This window comes from Oncorhynchus kisutch, linkage group LG4, assembly GCF_002021735.2.
Source record: "Oncorhynchus kisutch isolate 150728-3 linkage group LG4, Okis_V2, whole genome shotgun sequence".
NCBI lineage: Eukaryota > Metazoa > Chordata > Actinopteri > Salmoniformes > Salmonidae > Oncorhynchus > Oncorhynchus kisutch.
The window spans coordinates 16,326,567-16,341,540 of record NC_034177.2 but is presented as its reverse complement, the minus strand read 5'-3'; the positions used below and the strand labels follow the sequence as shown (position 1 = coordinate 16,341,540).

Sequence of the window (14,974 nt, the reverse complement as noted above, 5' to 3'; positions counted from 1 at the left end):
AACACATCTTAATCAGGCAACAAAAAATGTCTGTCAAAAAATCGTTATGCAGTCTTTGACTGTAGCCGAATAGCGCATTTGCTATATTTGGGGGTTAGGTTCAGGTGCGGGCATCAGATTTTCTCTTCATCACGTACACTGAGTGTATAAAACATCACAAACAACTTCTTTCCATGACAGATTGACCAGATTAATCAAGTTGAAAGCTATGATCCCTTATTGATGTCACTTGTTAAAGCCACTTCAATCGGTGTAGATGAACAGTAGGAGACAGGTTTAAGCCTTTAGACAATTGAGTCGTGGGTTGTGTATGTGCCATTAAGAGGGTGAATGGGCAAGACAAAATATTGAAGTGCCTTTGAACAGGGTATGGTAGTATGTGCCAGGCACACTGGTTTGAGAATGGTCCACCACCTAAAGGACATCAAGCCAACTGGACACAACTGTGAGAAGCATTGGAGTCAACATTGGCCAGCATCCCTGTAAAATGCTTTCCACAACTTGTAGAGTCCATGCCCTAACAAATTGAGGCTCTGAGGGCAAAAGGGGGTGCAACTCAATATTAGGAAGATGTTCCTCCTAATGTTTTGTACACTCAGTGTATAGTCGGGTGGTTGCAGAAGGGTTAGCATCCATTGTGGGTGGGTGCGGGTGAACAGCTGACCTGTGCACCACTAATGTACGCCTACATTCATACAGGGTTATTATCATCATGAGTCACAGGCCTTCTGATGTCCATTGTCTACTAGCTAACTGTACTAGTTCCAGTTAATTAGTATGGGGACAAAATAATTGCAATCTATAGTATTTGTTGTTTGACATGTTTTACAGTCTACAACGTTTTAAACTATGAGCAAAGAAATAGGCTAGTAGTTATTGGATTGGCATTAACTCTATGGTTATCATTTTAAAATGGAAAGACAGAAAATGTTTATTAGTCACAAGCTTGAAAGCTTTATCTTGGAGAGAGCCATTTGTCTTTATCTCAGGGGTCTTTATCTGTGGCATATCTTGGCAGAGGAAAACCTTCAACTGGAGACCATTAACCATCTCTCCCCCTCATTCACACACACACATCAATACCCTATTCTCTCTCATAGTAGTTTCCCACAATGGTTCGGAATTGTGGCTTATAGGGACATCTAATACTTAGGAGTAATGCTATAGCCATGGATTTGGGTATTGTGTAACTTCAACATTCATTAAAGTATCTCACAATCGAGGTCTCTACAAACTAAAAGAAATGCCAGCAAAGTCGGAAAAAGAAAGCCCATTGGCTTGAAACGTCTGTTAATGGAATCTTTCACGTCCTAAAAGTGCTGTTAAAAACAAAATACATTCACCACAGGCAGAAAAAGGCAAACAAGCGTTTTTATGGCTGAGCGCCAAACTTGGAGAACAAAATTCTGTTCATTTGTTCATCGAAGTGCTACATAACTTTGATATCCAGGGTCATATTCTTCAAGAAAGAGATGTGGCACATTGGTCTCATAACATTTATGGGACACTAAACCAGTGCTTAGGGAGTTTGGTATTGAAAAACACCTTTTTTGCCTGATACAAATATTTCAGAGGTAATAGAGAAAACATCTCCTCATAATTTCCACCAACCCCTTGTCAAAGAACTACTATGCGTTTTACATTTTCAATTGAAGCTAGCTTTTCATGCAAATGAAAGTGAGAATGTTTTTTCCAGAGCTTCATGTTTTAACTGAAACTAACAGCGATTATGTTCCATTCTGATTCATTTCAAAACAGCCACAAGACATGCAAGACCACAGTAATAAAACTCATAGAACAGCATCATAAATCAGTCACCATCTCACGTGATATTTAACTCCATGAATTATAGCGTCATGTTAATCAGGGCTGCATTATTGCTGATTCAGCAGCTATGTGATTGCGGTTGTGCTTTAGGGGGCTAGAGAAAGGGTTACACCAGCTTTGTTATATGCATGCTTGATTGTTTATGTTGATGTTTTATTTTTTATAGCTGGTTAGTTATACAAGAACATAAACCTACTATGCAAATTGTGTTTTGTCATTTTAGAGGTAAGCTAGCATGAGCATAGCAAAATACCTTTTCATTCTGTATGTAGACACATTCAAAACAAATCCAATAGTTATTGTTCTTTCATACATTCAAGTACAGTATATTTAACAAAACATTTATTCTCATGTTCTTTTGTATAGGCTAAATTACAACATTATTGTCTCATGTTGCAATATGCAAATAAACTCCACAAAAGTAAAACATTTAGAAACCCCCAATTGGGACTCTGAAAATAAACTGCCAGACTTCTTGACATTTCTTTAACCAACTAGGTATTTTTCCTCATAACACAATCAACTTAAGTCTTCAAATTCCAAGGGCATAAAATGGATGCTTTACATAGCTTATATTACACTGAAGACAATTGGGTACAATCAACGTAGTAGATTGCTCTGGGCACAATAAAACAATAACATTGAACTTCTCAAATTTCGGTTACTGTTGAGTTCTTGTGGACGATAATTACATGTTTCTGACGGTGGCCCAAATTGATAACTAAACAAAAACTTTAAGGCAAAAATCTGTCTACAAAACCCTGCCCTTTCTGAACTGCACAGAATATTCATAGTTCTCACGTTGTGATTTCACAAATTGGTGGAGGTCAAACACACATGGCTAAAAAATGGCAGTGAGGGAGCAGTAATGGCCATTACAACAGCCATTGTGTAAGGTGACCTCCACTGACTGACTGAGAGTTGTCATTCTGTGAAAACTACACTCGTTCCTTACATTTGACCTGTCTGTTCCTCTCCTCAGTGCTGGTTCTTGACTCCCTGAGGTTTACCACCAGCAGGCTTCTTCTCCTGCTGCTGGCCTCTGCCCACTCCTGGCATTCCCACTCCTGGCATGCCCCGACCACGGCCTCCAAACACACCTAAACATAGAGCATGCATATACAGCATGACACAAACCATTTCAACAAGGAAACACTTATAAAATGATACTGTCATATAGGCCCCAATTGCTTCACCCTACAAGCACCCCAAACAAATTTTCCCCATTTGCCATTCCAGAGAGGGGTTCCATCTTACCTCTGCCTGCTCCTCCCCCTCGACCCTTGCCCTGCTGTTTGTTCTGCTGCATGCCTCCTCGCCCACGGCCCTTGGACACCACCTCTTCCTTCACCATGTCAATGATCTCATCAGGGATACGCAGGTACTTTATGGTGCTTCCTCTGATGTAACACTCAGGCATCCTCCAAAATTTATCTCCATCCTAAACGATGGGAGCGAATGGGATAAGGGGAGAGTTTCAGTGTTAACTTAGTCTTAGTAGAACTCCTACAAACTGAATCTTTTAACTGTCAATAGTGCCATCTTGTGGTTATACATGGTCATTTTTCTGATCGTTGATTCGGAAGTAAGACTTGGCCATGTAGCAAGCCTCTTTTAGAATCAGAGAGTAAAATACGTACACACTCAAGTCTAACATGTAGGCTCAGCATTCCCGAACAGTCCCATTACAAGTCAAAATGTTGAACAAACTTAATTTAAACTTACTTTACCTGTTGTCCCTATGTCAAAAGGTAATCTGATATAAAATATCCACAAGGAAGTGTTATCAACCCAATCTGCAGTTTGCTGGTCTGTATTTGCGGTTTTTACTTCCAATACTGATGCAATTTGCACAATATAGCCAAACCTAACCGAATGGCAAACACTTCCTGCCGGTTGCGAGGAAAAGTGCTTCAGTCGACTACGTTCGGCTATTGTTTACATATTGTGCTTTGCGTGTAATGCATCAAAGAGATAGAAAACACAGTGACAGAACATACCGGCTCCACAAAAATAAAAAAAATCTGGTCTCCACCTGCTGCCAAAAGGACCAACAGCATGTTCAACCAGTAAAATAAGTGTAAATAGAATTTTATTCAACATTCTGTCTTGTAGAGACTATTGCATATTTTTTAGGGCGACTTCCGGCAGACTGATACTCCATGGAGTAACCATGGTAACAGTCTGATGTTTAGGCAACAATCTAGCCTATTCATTTGTGGTTGTCACTCACAAGCAACCAGTGGTGGAAAAAGTACTCAAAAGTCATACTTGAGTAGAAGTAAAGCTGCCTTAAAAGAAAATGACTCAAGTAAAAGTCTCCCAATAAAACACCCACTGAGTAAAAGTCTAAAAGTATTTGGTTTGAAATATACTTAAGTATCAAAAGTAAATGGAATTGCTAAAATGTACTTAAGTATCAAAAGTAAAAGTATTAAAATGTCAAATTCCTTATATTATGCAAACCATACAGCACAATTTTCTATTTTTTAAATTTACAGATAGCCAGGGGCACACTACAACACTCTTGACATTAATTTACAAACAAATCATTTGTGTTTAGTGAGTCCGCCAGATCAGAGGCAGTAGGGATGACCAGGGATGTTCTCTTGAGGTGTGTGAATTGGACCATTTTCCTGTCAAAATGTAACATGTATTTTTGGGTGTCGGGGAAAATTAATGGAGTAGAAAGTACATTATTTTCTTCAGGAATGTAGTGAAGTAAAAGTTGTCAAAAATATAAAAAGTAAAGTGTAGATACTCAAAAAAACTACTTAAGTAGTACTTTAAAGTATTTTTACACCAATGCAAGCAACCATGTACATATTTCAGATCAGTGGTCACAACTCTTGAGTCTCGACAAGTACTCAGACAAAATCTTTACCCTTGAGGTGCAGATGACTTCTCGTAAATTTATATTCATCCAGTTGTCACAACTGACCAAGTGTCCGTTATATGTCTCTCCATTCTTCAACTCCACCAGCTGAGAAGTATAGGGAAGAAGAATTGGGGTTAGAAATCAAAGCTGTGTGGGTTATGTTTGTACCACAAAAACTAAGGACCAAATCGATATGAACAAACAGAGACATTTGAACTCACATGACTCAAAACTATTCGGAGTAAAATACCACTAGGCAAAAATTGACTAATTTAATCCGTCCTTACCATAGGGTGGTTCTGTGCAGTCTTCAGCAAAGATAGAGGTAGCTGTGAATTTCAAATATAGAGTTAAAAAGTCATTATAAACTGGGTGGTTTGAGCCCTGAGATCTGATTGGCTGAAAGCCATGTTATATCAGACCGTATACCACGTGTATGACAAAATATTTAGTTGTACTGCTCTAATTAAGATGGTAACCAGTTTATAATAGCAATATGGCACCTCGGGGGTTTGAGGTATATGTCCAGGCACTCCACGATGCGTCGTGTTAAGACCAGCCCTTAGTCGTGGTATATTGGACATATACCATACCCCCTCGTGCCTTATTGCTTAATTATACCAGTACATGTTCAGAACACATGTAAAGTTAGCCATGCACATTTTTGCCAACTGACGTTAGCTGGTTTATAATAACCAGTTAGCTAGCACGATAGGTCACATTTGACTTGAAATGCAAACCGTGTTTAAATACAAAATTCCAATCTGTTTATTCTTACAGTAGCTATTTTATATTTTGTGTTAGCTATTAGCGTTAATACAATGAATTAGCAATTTAACTACGTCCACGTTACATTAGCACATAGCTAACGTTAGCTGCATGGTAAACAACAGCCGCGCGTTTGTGCTCGACCCATTCTACGGTCCCACACAAGCAAATAACAGTCGTCATATTACTGATAAAAATATATACTTACCATTATAACAGATTATATGACAAACTATCCGGTCAACTGAACTGAATATTTTGGGCATTAATTCTTTACTAGCGCTAACGTTTAACGTGCGGAAGTTTAACGGAAGTTGTCGACCCAAGTGTACCATAAGTCAATACGTCAGACTCTGGGAGAAAAAGTAGACGCGAAAAGCAGCTCGAGAAATAGATGATTGCTTTGGAAGGACAGCAAAATCGGAGACAGGAAAGCTGCGTTCCTTGTTAAATTTAGAATAACAATCGAAAACATTCTCTACAGATACGAAGAATATGGACAATTGTAAGCGGAATGTTGTTGTAACAGGTTAGTGGGTTTTCCTCTACTTGCTCCACTGTACGTAGTTTCTAGTTGGTCTTTTCAGTCAAGCTCGACACATTAATAATGTGTTTCTTGTATTCGAAAATAAACAGGCCCATGAATAACTGAACATACTAGACATAATTGCACTATTGTATAACGTTAGGAACGTGTCAATGTATACCCTGACCAACTGTATGTTGCAGAATAATATGAAAGTTGTAATATTTCAGACCTCCAGACATGCAGTAATGAGGCTATTTGTGTTTTACTAAATCAAATTCTAGTTTCTAAAAACATGTTTTACATACTGTTGCAGCCTTAAACAAAAATGTGAAACTATGAAACTAGTAAAGCTTTATAGTCATACTGTATTTCTTCTGTCTCCCAGACACAAAGGCCAGTTGAAGACGGGATAGCCCGATAAAATATATGTAGATTGCCTGGGAACAGAGGGCTTCACAAAAGAGAATTGGCCAGCTGCCGACCCTCGCTTGCTCCTTTTCACCTCCCTGTCAGACAGATCCCTTGGTCTCCAAGGGAACAACAGACCAGCCCATTAATCCCATAGGGATTCCGAGTGGTGTCTCAACGTTACTGCAGCCACAATCACACATACACTCAGTGGTGGAAAAAGTACCCAATTGTCATACTTGATTAAAAGTATAGAAACCTTAATAGAAAGTTACTCAAGTAAAAGTGAAAGTCAGCCAGTAAAAGTCTAAAAGTATTTGGTTTTAAATATACCTAAGTATCACAATTAAATGTAATTGCTAAAATATACTTAAGTATCAAAAGTAAAAGTATAAGTCATTTGAAATTCCTTATATTAAGCGAAGCAGACGGCACCATTTTCTTGTCTTTAATTTACCGATAGCCAGGGTCACACTCCAACACTTGGACATTATTTACAAAATATGCAGAGGCAGTAGGGATAACCAATTGTTCTCTTGATAAGTGTGTGAAAATGACAATTTTCCTGTACCGCTAAGCATTCAAAATGTAACAAGTACGTTTGTTTGTCGGGGAAAATGTATGGAGTAAAAAGTACAATATTTGGGGGGAAATGTAGTAAAGTAAAAGTTGTTAAAAATATAAATAGTAAAGTAAAGATACCCAAAAAAACTACTTAGGAGGTACTTTAACGTATTTTTACTTCAGTACTTTACACCACTGCATACACTATACTGTGTATACAAAAGTATGTGGACTCCCCTTTAAATTAGTTGATCCGGCTATTTCAGCCACACAATGCAATCTCCACAGACAAACATTGGCTGTAGAATGATGAGCTCAGTGAATTTCAACGTGGCACCGACATAGCTCGCCACCTTTCCAACAAGTCAGTTTGTCACATTTCTGCCATGCTAGATCTGCCCCGGTCAACTGTAAGTGCTGTTATTGTGAAGTGGAAACATTGAGGAGCAACAATGGCTCAGCCACGAAGTGGTAGGCCATTCAAGCTCAAAGAATGGGACCGCTGAAGTGCATAGCGTGTAAAAATCGTCTGTCCTCGGTTGCAACTCTCACTACCGAGTTCCAAACTGCCTCTGGAAGCAACGTCAGCACAAGAACTGTTCATCAGGAACTTCATGAAATGGGTTTCCATGGCCGAGCAGCCACACCGTAGCCACACACAATGCAAAGCATCAGCTAGAGTGGTGTAAAACTCGCCGCAATTGAACTCTAGAGCAGTGGAAACGCGTTCTCTGGAGTGATGAATCATGCTTTATCATCTGGCAGTCCGACGGACAAATATGGGTTTGGCGGATGCCAGGAGAATGCTACCTGCTCCAATGCATAGTGCCAACTGTAAAGTTTGGTGGAGGAGGAAGTCTGGAGCTGTGATTCATGGTTCAGGCTAGGCCTCTTAGTTCCAGCTAAGGGAAGTCTTAATGCTGCAGCATACAATGACATTCTCAATGATTCTGTGCTTCCAACTTTGTGGCAACAGTTTGGGGAAGGCCCTTTCCTCTTTCAGCATGACAATACCCCCTTGCACAAAGCAAGGTCTATACAGAAATGGTTTGTTTAGATCAGTATGGAAGAACTTGATTGGACTGCACAGAGCCCTAACCTCAACCCCATCGAACACCTTTGGGATGAATTGGAACGCCGTCTGCGAGCCAGGCCAACGTCAGTGACCTCACTAATGCTCTTGTGGCTGAATGGAAGAAAGTCCCCACAGCAATGTTCTAACATCTAGTGGAAAGCTTTCCTAGAAGATTCAAGACTGTTATAGCAGCAAAGGGGGGACCAACTTCATATTAATGCCACTGTTTTTGGTGTCCACAAACTTTTGGTCATGTAGTGTATAAACGCATTATAAAGCTAGCTTTTTATGGGGTTTAGCTTTTTTTTGAGTGGCTCTTCTAGCATAGGTTCTTAGTAGAGTTGTTTTTTTCCCCTTCAAGCAAATGTATTGCCAATCAAACCTGGCAAATGTTTGTATAAAATGTTTTTATAAATGTGTATAACACAGATGTAGACCTATAAGTAAGCAACAATCTCAAGTTAATTGAACTTTGAGAGAAGCCAACCTGACATTGAACACATTACACACAAAAATCTGCAAACAATTGATTTTTTTTAAAACACTGCCATATTTTTTTAGGGTTTGAGCCATTTGGAGCGCACACCATTAATGCCAGTTGGGTAGCAGTCCAGGTATGTATATATTGCATATTTTACATAGGCTATATTTAATGGATGAATGATCTATTCTGCCTGAAAACAGTCTCTTTAACTATATTCGTTAAGGATTCATTCATTTTCCTGACAATAACTCAAAACCGCCTATCTTGTTCATGCCTATTTATTTGATAGAACACATTTGTTGTCATGGGATGACAAGTACATCTCACTCAGCAAATTTCTTGCTACATATTTGTAGCCATATGTTAGCCATGTAGTGTGAGAGAAGCATTATAAGGCTGAAGTGGTGGTGTGGGGCTGTATAGGGATATTGTATAGGGACAATGGTTTTCAAGGTGTCTAGACTGCTTTTAATATCCTTATCAAGTACATTAAAAGCAAACAAAGGGCTGCTTTGTGGCAGGGTCAGGCTGTGGTCAAACAAACCTTAGTCAGTGCTAAAATTAGAAATGTTCTCTCCTCCAGATTCCAGATATTTCCATCTTTTCCTATTTGTGCTTTCCCAATTTTTATGTTTATGATATCGTCCAATCATATTTCTGTTTGTGTTCATTTTTAAATGGACTGAATAGATAAAGTAAAGATGACGTCTATTTATTTGAAAAGCAATGAGTGTCGAAATAATGTGAAGACATTTCTATGATCTTTTATGAATATGAATCCCCTGTCTTCTTTGTTATAAGGAACTGAAAAAGCTGGGCTTGGGAAAGGACGTAGACCTGCATGTGTATGAAGTGCCTGTCGAGTACCAGGCAGTCCAGAGTTTGGTTCCGTCATTATGGAAGCAGTATCATCCCCAGGTAAGAAGGCAACAAATGGACTATCCTGTCTCCTTTCCTGCTGGTAATATATTCAATATTAAAATTATATGCACCACTTTTGAATTAGTTTGTTTTGTGTCCTTCTCTGCATGGGGAATCAGTTAGTGGTCCATGTTGGAGTCTCGGGTATGGCCACCACCGTTACCTTGGAGAAATGTGGCCGTAACCATGGCTACAAGGGTCTCGACAACAGCCGCTTCTGTCCCCATTCTCAGTGTTGCATTGAGGGGGGTCCTGACTGCATTGACTCTGTTATTGACATGGAATCGGTCTGCAAGAGAGTGACAGCCTCTGGCCTAGGTGTAGCAGTGTCCGTCTCAAAAGATGCTGGCAGGTAAACATCCTCTTGTTGTGTGCCTTTGTGTTTGCGACATTGATTTTGTTAGCAATGTGCATGCATACACCTGTAGTTCAAATAATATTTTAGGTCTACGTTTTCCCAACTCTTACTGTAGAACCACCGCTTAGAGCAGTGGTATTCAAACTTTTTCCACCAGAATTCCTGGGACCCCATTTTTTCCACAAGAATTTCTTGCGACCTCATCCCAAATCGAATGACACAACCTTAAAATCTTAAAAATAAACCAATAAATACATTTAGTCAATAAAATAAAAAATGTCTAATTATCTTTCTCAAAAACATTTGTATATTGTCCCATACAATTCTTTTATTTTTAAATATTTTTTTCACCTTGATTTATCCGTGTAGGCTAGTTGAGAACAAGTTCTCATTTACAACTGCGACCTGGCCAAGATAAAGCAAAGCAGTGCGACACAAACAACAACACAGAGTTACACATGGAATAAACAAACATACAGTCAATAATACAATATAAAAAGTATATATACAATGTGTGCAAATGAGGTAGGACAGGGGAGGTAAGGCAATAAATAGGCCAAAGTGGTGAAATAATTACAATATAGTAATTAAACACTGGAGTGATAGATGCGCAGAAGATGAGTGTGCAAGTAGAGATACTGGGGTGCAAAGGAACAAAATAAATAATAAAATAAACAACAGTATGGGGATGAGGTAGTTGGATGGGCTATTTACAGATGAGCTATGTACAGGTGCAGTGATCTGTGAGCTGCTCTGACAGCTGGTGCTTAAAGCTAGTGAGGGAGATATGAGTCTCCAGCTTCAGTGATTTTTGCAGTTCGTTACAGTCATTGTCAGCAGAGAACTGGAAGGAAAGGTGGCTGAAGGAGGAATTGGCTTTGGGGGTGACCAGTGAAATATACCTTCTGGAGCGCATGCTACGGGTGGGTGTTGCTATGGTGACCAGTGAGCTGAGATAAGGCAGAGCTTTACCTAGCAAAGACTTATAGATGACCTGGAGCCAATGGGTTTGGCGACGAATATGTAGTGAGGGCCAGCCAACGAGAGCATCCAGGTCGCAATGGTGGGTGGTGACAAAACAGATGGCACTGTGATAGACTGTATCCAATTTGCTGAGTAGAGAGTTGGAGACTATTTTGCAAATTACATCGCCACAAAGTCAAGGATCGGATTTCACGATGTCAGTTTTACGATGGTATGTTTGGCAGCATGAGTGAAGGATGCTTTGTTGCAAAATAGGAAGCCGATTCTAGATTTAATTTTGGATTGGAGATGCTTAATGTGAGTCTGGAAGGAGAGTTTACAGTCTAACCAAACACCTAGGTATTTGTAGTTGTCCACATATTCTAAGTCAGAACTGTCCAGACTAATGATGCTGGACAGGCAGGCAGGTGTGGGCAGCTATCGGTTGAAGAGCATGTATTTAGTTTTACATGCATTTAAGAGCAGTTGGAGGCCACGGATAATCTGTACTACAATAATCTGTACTCTTGAATTTTTGTTCACCAAAAAATACATGTTTTATTTTATTTAAGTTTTGGCCACCCCGCTGTAGTTCCCTGGACCCCAAATTTGAATGCCGCTGGCTTAAAGGGTGTCTCAGGAAGAGTTGGGATATGCAAAAAACATGTTTTCAATTCACACATGCATAGGATAAATATAAGCACCCACCAAATATTATTATTATTAGAACCATTATCTTCATTCCTGTCTTTCCTGACAGATACCTCTGTGACTTCACCTACTACACCTCTCTGTACCTGAGCCATGGGCGCTCAGCGTTCGTCCACGTGCCTCCCATAGCAAAGCCTTATAGTGGAGAGGACCTGGGTAGAGCCCTTCAAGCCATCATACAAGAGATGCTGAACATGCTAGACAGAGCCGAAGAGAAGATCCACTGCCAGCACGTGCACTAAGTGACCCGCGAAAGCCAACTGCCTTTACCCCTTACACACAGGAGATATTATGCAGTTAACCACAAATACCCCAATAACTGTTTTGTTTTATTACCTCTTCTGGTGCAAATGAGGAAATGGCAACGAAACGGACACTTCCAGTTGACTCATTCCACAGAAATGTTTTCACTTTCTTCGTTGATGTTGCCTCAAGCACTTTACCTGGCCCAGCAGTTGTTTTTTATTTATCTTAGTGGTTATGGATGGAGGTGAGGTGAGTAAAGCTGATCCAGGTCTAGTGTTTAGGTGTAACTTGAGCTTTCTCCACATCCTCTCTAGATAGCAAGAGTTGCTTCCGTGTTCTGGGGAATTGAACTGGAATTACTGGAATTGACAGAAGGGAGCCACCTGCTTGCGTTAAGAGTGCTACTCTTTTTGAATCTGTTTTCATGGTTTCATGGTTTTGGCTCTTTATCCATACTTTCACTGTAATCTCAGAAACAGTGTATGGAAAAGTCCTTTTATACATCAACTCACTGTACAAGTTCCACATTATTTATTGTGGTCTTTCCTTTTTCCTTTCAGTTATTTTAAGGGGAATTTCTGCCTTTGGTTGTTAATCATCATCTTGAAGAGTTGTTTTTCTTACCAGCTTTTTCATTGAAGTCTGAGGCATCCACTTGTTGGTACTACTTAAGTCATGCTAGTACTTCCTGTATTTATGTATATTATTTAATGGTGTTAGCTTCAGGTGTTTAGCTAGATTTATATGTTCTGAATGTGCCTGAAACATTTTCTGTAAAGCATTATTTAAAGAGAAATTCACATTGTTTTTGCATATTTCCCCCGTTCATTATCTGAACATTTGTTTGTGGTTTTTTTGTATTTTTGTATTTTTTTTAAACAAAATTCAGATAGTTACTTTTAAATGCAAAATGTTGCTCTTTTACATTGATAACTTATTGTTTCTTGAGTCTTTTTATTTATCAGAAGTTGTACATTTGCCTTCTTTTACTAAGGTATCAAGAAATGGGTTGGTTGTATCAAATATTTTTTTTGTCTGTTTGCCCAATTTTGACTGGTAGCTCTTTGGTATTGTTTGACAGATACGGCATTAGTTCAATGAACTTCATCAGATCAGTATTGTCACGCCCTGACCGGTTTATTTCTCTCTTTGGTTAGGTCAGGGTGTGATTTGGGTGGCCATTCTATGTTTTCTATTTCTTTGTTTTTGGCCGAGTGGTTCCCAATCAGAGGCAGCTGTCTATCGTTGTCTCTGATTGGGAATCATACTTAGGCAGCCTTTTTCCCACCTATGTTGTGTGTAATTATTTATTTTCTGTGTGTGTTTGTGTGCGCCACGTTTGCGTCACGTTCGGTTTTTGTTTACCTGTTTTTTTTTATGAAAGTTTCACTTTATTAAAAGATGTGGAATTACATGCACGCTGCGCCTTGGCTCATCTATGACAGTTTGAAGACAGTGAATGTGACAAGTATGCTTATCACAGTGAAATGCCTTTTACTGTACTAGTGCACAGGATGTAGGCAGCCAGTTGAGAATTGGACCCTATACTTGCATTTCTATAGCACTTTCATTTTTACTTTATCAAATTATTTTGGATGTTTCAACTTTATGAACATCGGTGAGTAGGTTTAATTTTGCTCATGTTTTTATTTGTCATAAATAACACAGTATTTGTTTTCTGTTATCTCCCATTATGGGTTATTCCAGTGTTGTGTATATGCAGGACCAGTCAAACGTTTGGACACGCCTACTCATTCCATGGTTTTTCTTTATTTTTACTATTTTCTACATTGTAGAATAATAGTGAAGACGTCAAAACTATGAAATAACACATATGGAATCGTGTAGTAACTAAAAAAAAAAGTTTAACAAATAAAAATATATTTGAGATTCTTCAAAGTAGCCACCCCTTGCCTTGATGGCAGCTTTGCACAGTTGTCATTCTCTCACCCAGCTACATGAAGTCGTCACCTGGAATGGATTTCAATTTACAGGTGTGTCTTGTTAAAAGTTAATTTGTGGAATTTCTTTCCTTAGTGCGTTTGAGTCCATCAGTTATGTTGTGACAAGGTAGGGGTAGTATCCAGAAGATAGCCCTATTTGGTAAAATACCAAGTCCATATTAAGGAAAGAACCGCTCAAATAAGCAACGAGAATTACATTAAGACATGAAGGTCAGTCAATCCAGAAAATTTCGAGAACTTTGAAAATTCTTCAAGTGCAGACGCGAAAACCATCAAGCGCTATGATGAAACTGGCTCTCTTGAGGACCGCTACAGGAAAGGAAGACCCAGAGTTACCTCTGCTGCAGAGGATAAGTTCATTAGAGTTACCAGCCTCAGAAATTGCAGCCCAAATAAATGCTTCACAGTTGTGTCAAGTAACAGACACAACTGTTCAGAGGAGACTGTGAATCAGGCCTTCATGGTCGAATTGCTGCATGAGACAAGGATATCCATACCGGCCAAACCCTCCCTAACCCGGACGACGCTAGGCCAATTGTGCATCGCCCCACGGACCTCCCGGTCACGGCCGGTTACGATAGAGCTGGCGCTGCAGTACAGCGCCCTTAACCACTGCGCCACCCGGGAGGCCCAACTAGTGATTATGATTGATTGTTTTTTATAAGATAAGTTTAATGCTAGCTAGCAATTTACCTTGGCTTACTGCATTCACGTAACAGGCAGTCTCCTTGTGGAGTGCAACGAGAGAGAGGCAGGTCGTTATTGCGTTGGACTCGTGAAAATCTGTCGTTCTGCCCCTGAACAAGGCAGTTAACCCACTGTTCCTAGGCCGTCATTGAAAATAAGAATGTGTTCTTAACTGACTTGCCTAGTTAAATAAAGGTATAGTAAAAAATAAATAAATCGACTAATCGGCGCCCAAAAATACAGATTTCCGATTGTTATGAAAACTTGAAATCGGCCCTAATTAATCGGCCATTCCGATTAATCGGTCGACCTCTAATCTCAACCCAATTGAGATGGTCTCGGTTGAGTTGGACCGCAGAGTGAAGGAAAATCAGCCAACAAGTGCTCAGCATATGTGGGTACTCCTTCAAGACTGTTGGAAAAGCATTCCTCATGAAGCTGGTTGAGAGAATGCCGAGAGTGTGCAAAGCTGTCATCAAGGCAAAGGGTGGCAACTTTGAATAATCTCAAATGTAAAATATATTTTGATTGGTTGGTTACTACATGATTTGTTGGTTTCTTTTTTGGTTACTACATGATTCCATGTGTGTT

The 14,974-nt window shown here is 39.5% G+C and overlaps 2 protein-coding genes across 2 annotated transcripts; one reads left to right on the top strand and one right to left on the bottom strand.

The window, feature by feature from the left end:
- Positions 1–1,482: 1,482 nt before the first annotated feature.
- Positions 1,483–5,822, bottom strand: lsm4 (LSM4 homolog, U6 small nuclear RNA and mRNA degradation associated). Its single transcript, XM_020480316.2, has 5 exons — positions 5,682–5,822; positions 4,993–5,034; positions 4,712–4,810; positions 3,085–3,268; positions 1,483–2,927 (listed from the first exon to the last, which is right to left on the bottom strand). Exons 1-5 carry the CDS (start codon positions 5,682–5,684, stop codon positions 2,806–2,808), a joined length of 450 nt encoding a protein of 149 aa, XP_020335905.1. The 5' UTR covers positions 5,685–5,822; the 3' UTR covers positions 1,483–2,805.
- Positions 5,798–13,146, top strand: LOC109889116 (pyroglutamyl-peptidase 1). The gene is made up of 5 exons (XM_020480315.2): positions 5,798–6,002; positions 8,611–8,663; positions 9,335–9,451; positions 9,574–9,806; positions 11,536–13,146. Exons 1-5 carry the CDS (start codon positions 5,969–5,971, stop codon positions 11,726–11,728), a joined length of 630 nt encoding a protein of 209 aa, XP_020335904.1. The 5' UTR covers positions 5,798–5,968; the 3' UTR covers positions 11,729–13,146.
- Positions 13,147–14,974: the final 1,828 nt, after the last annotated feature.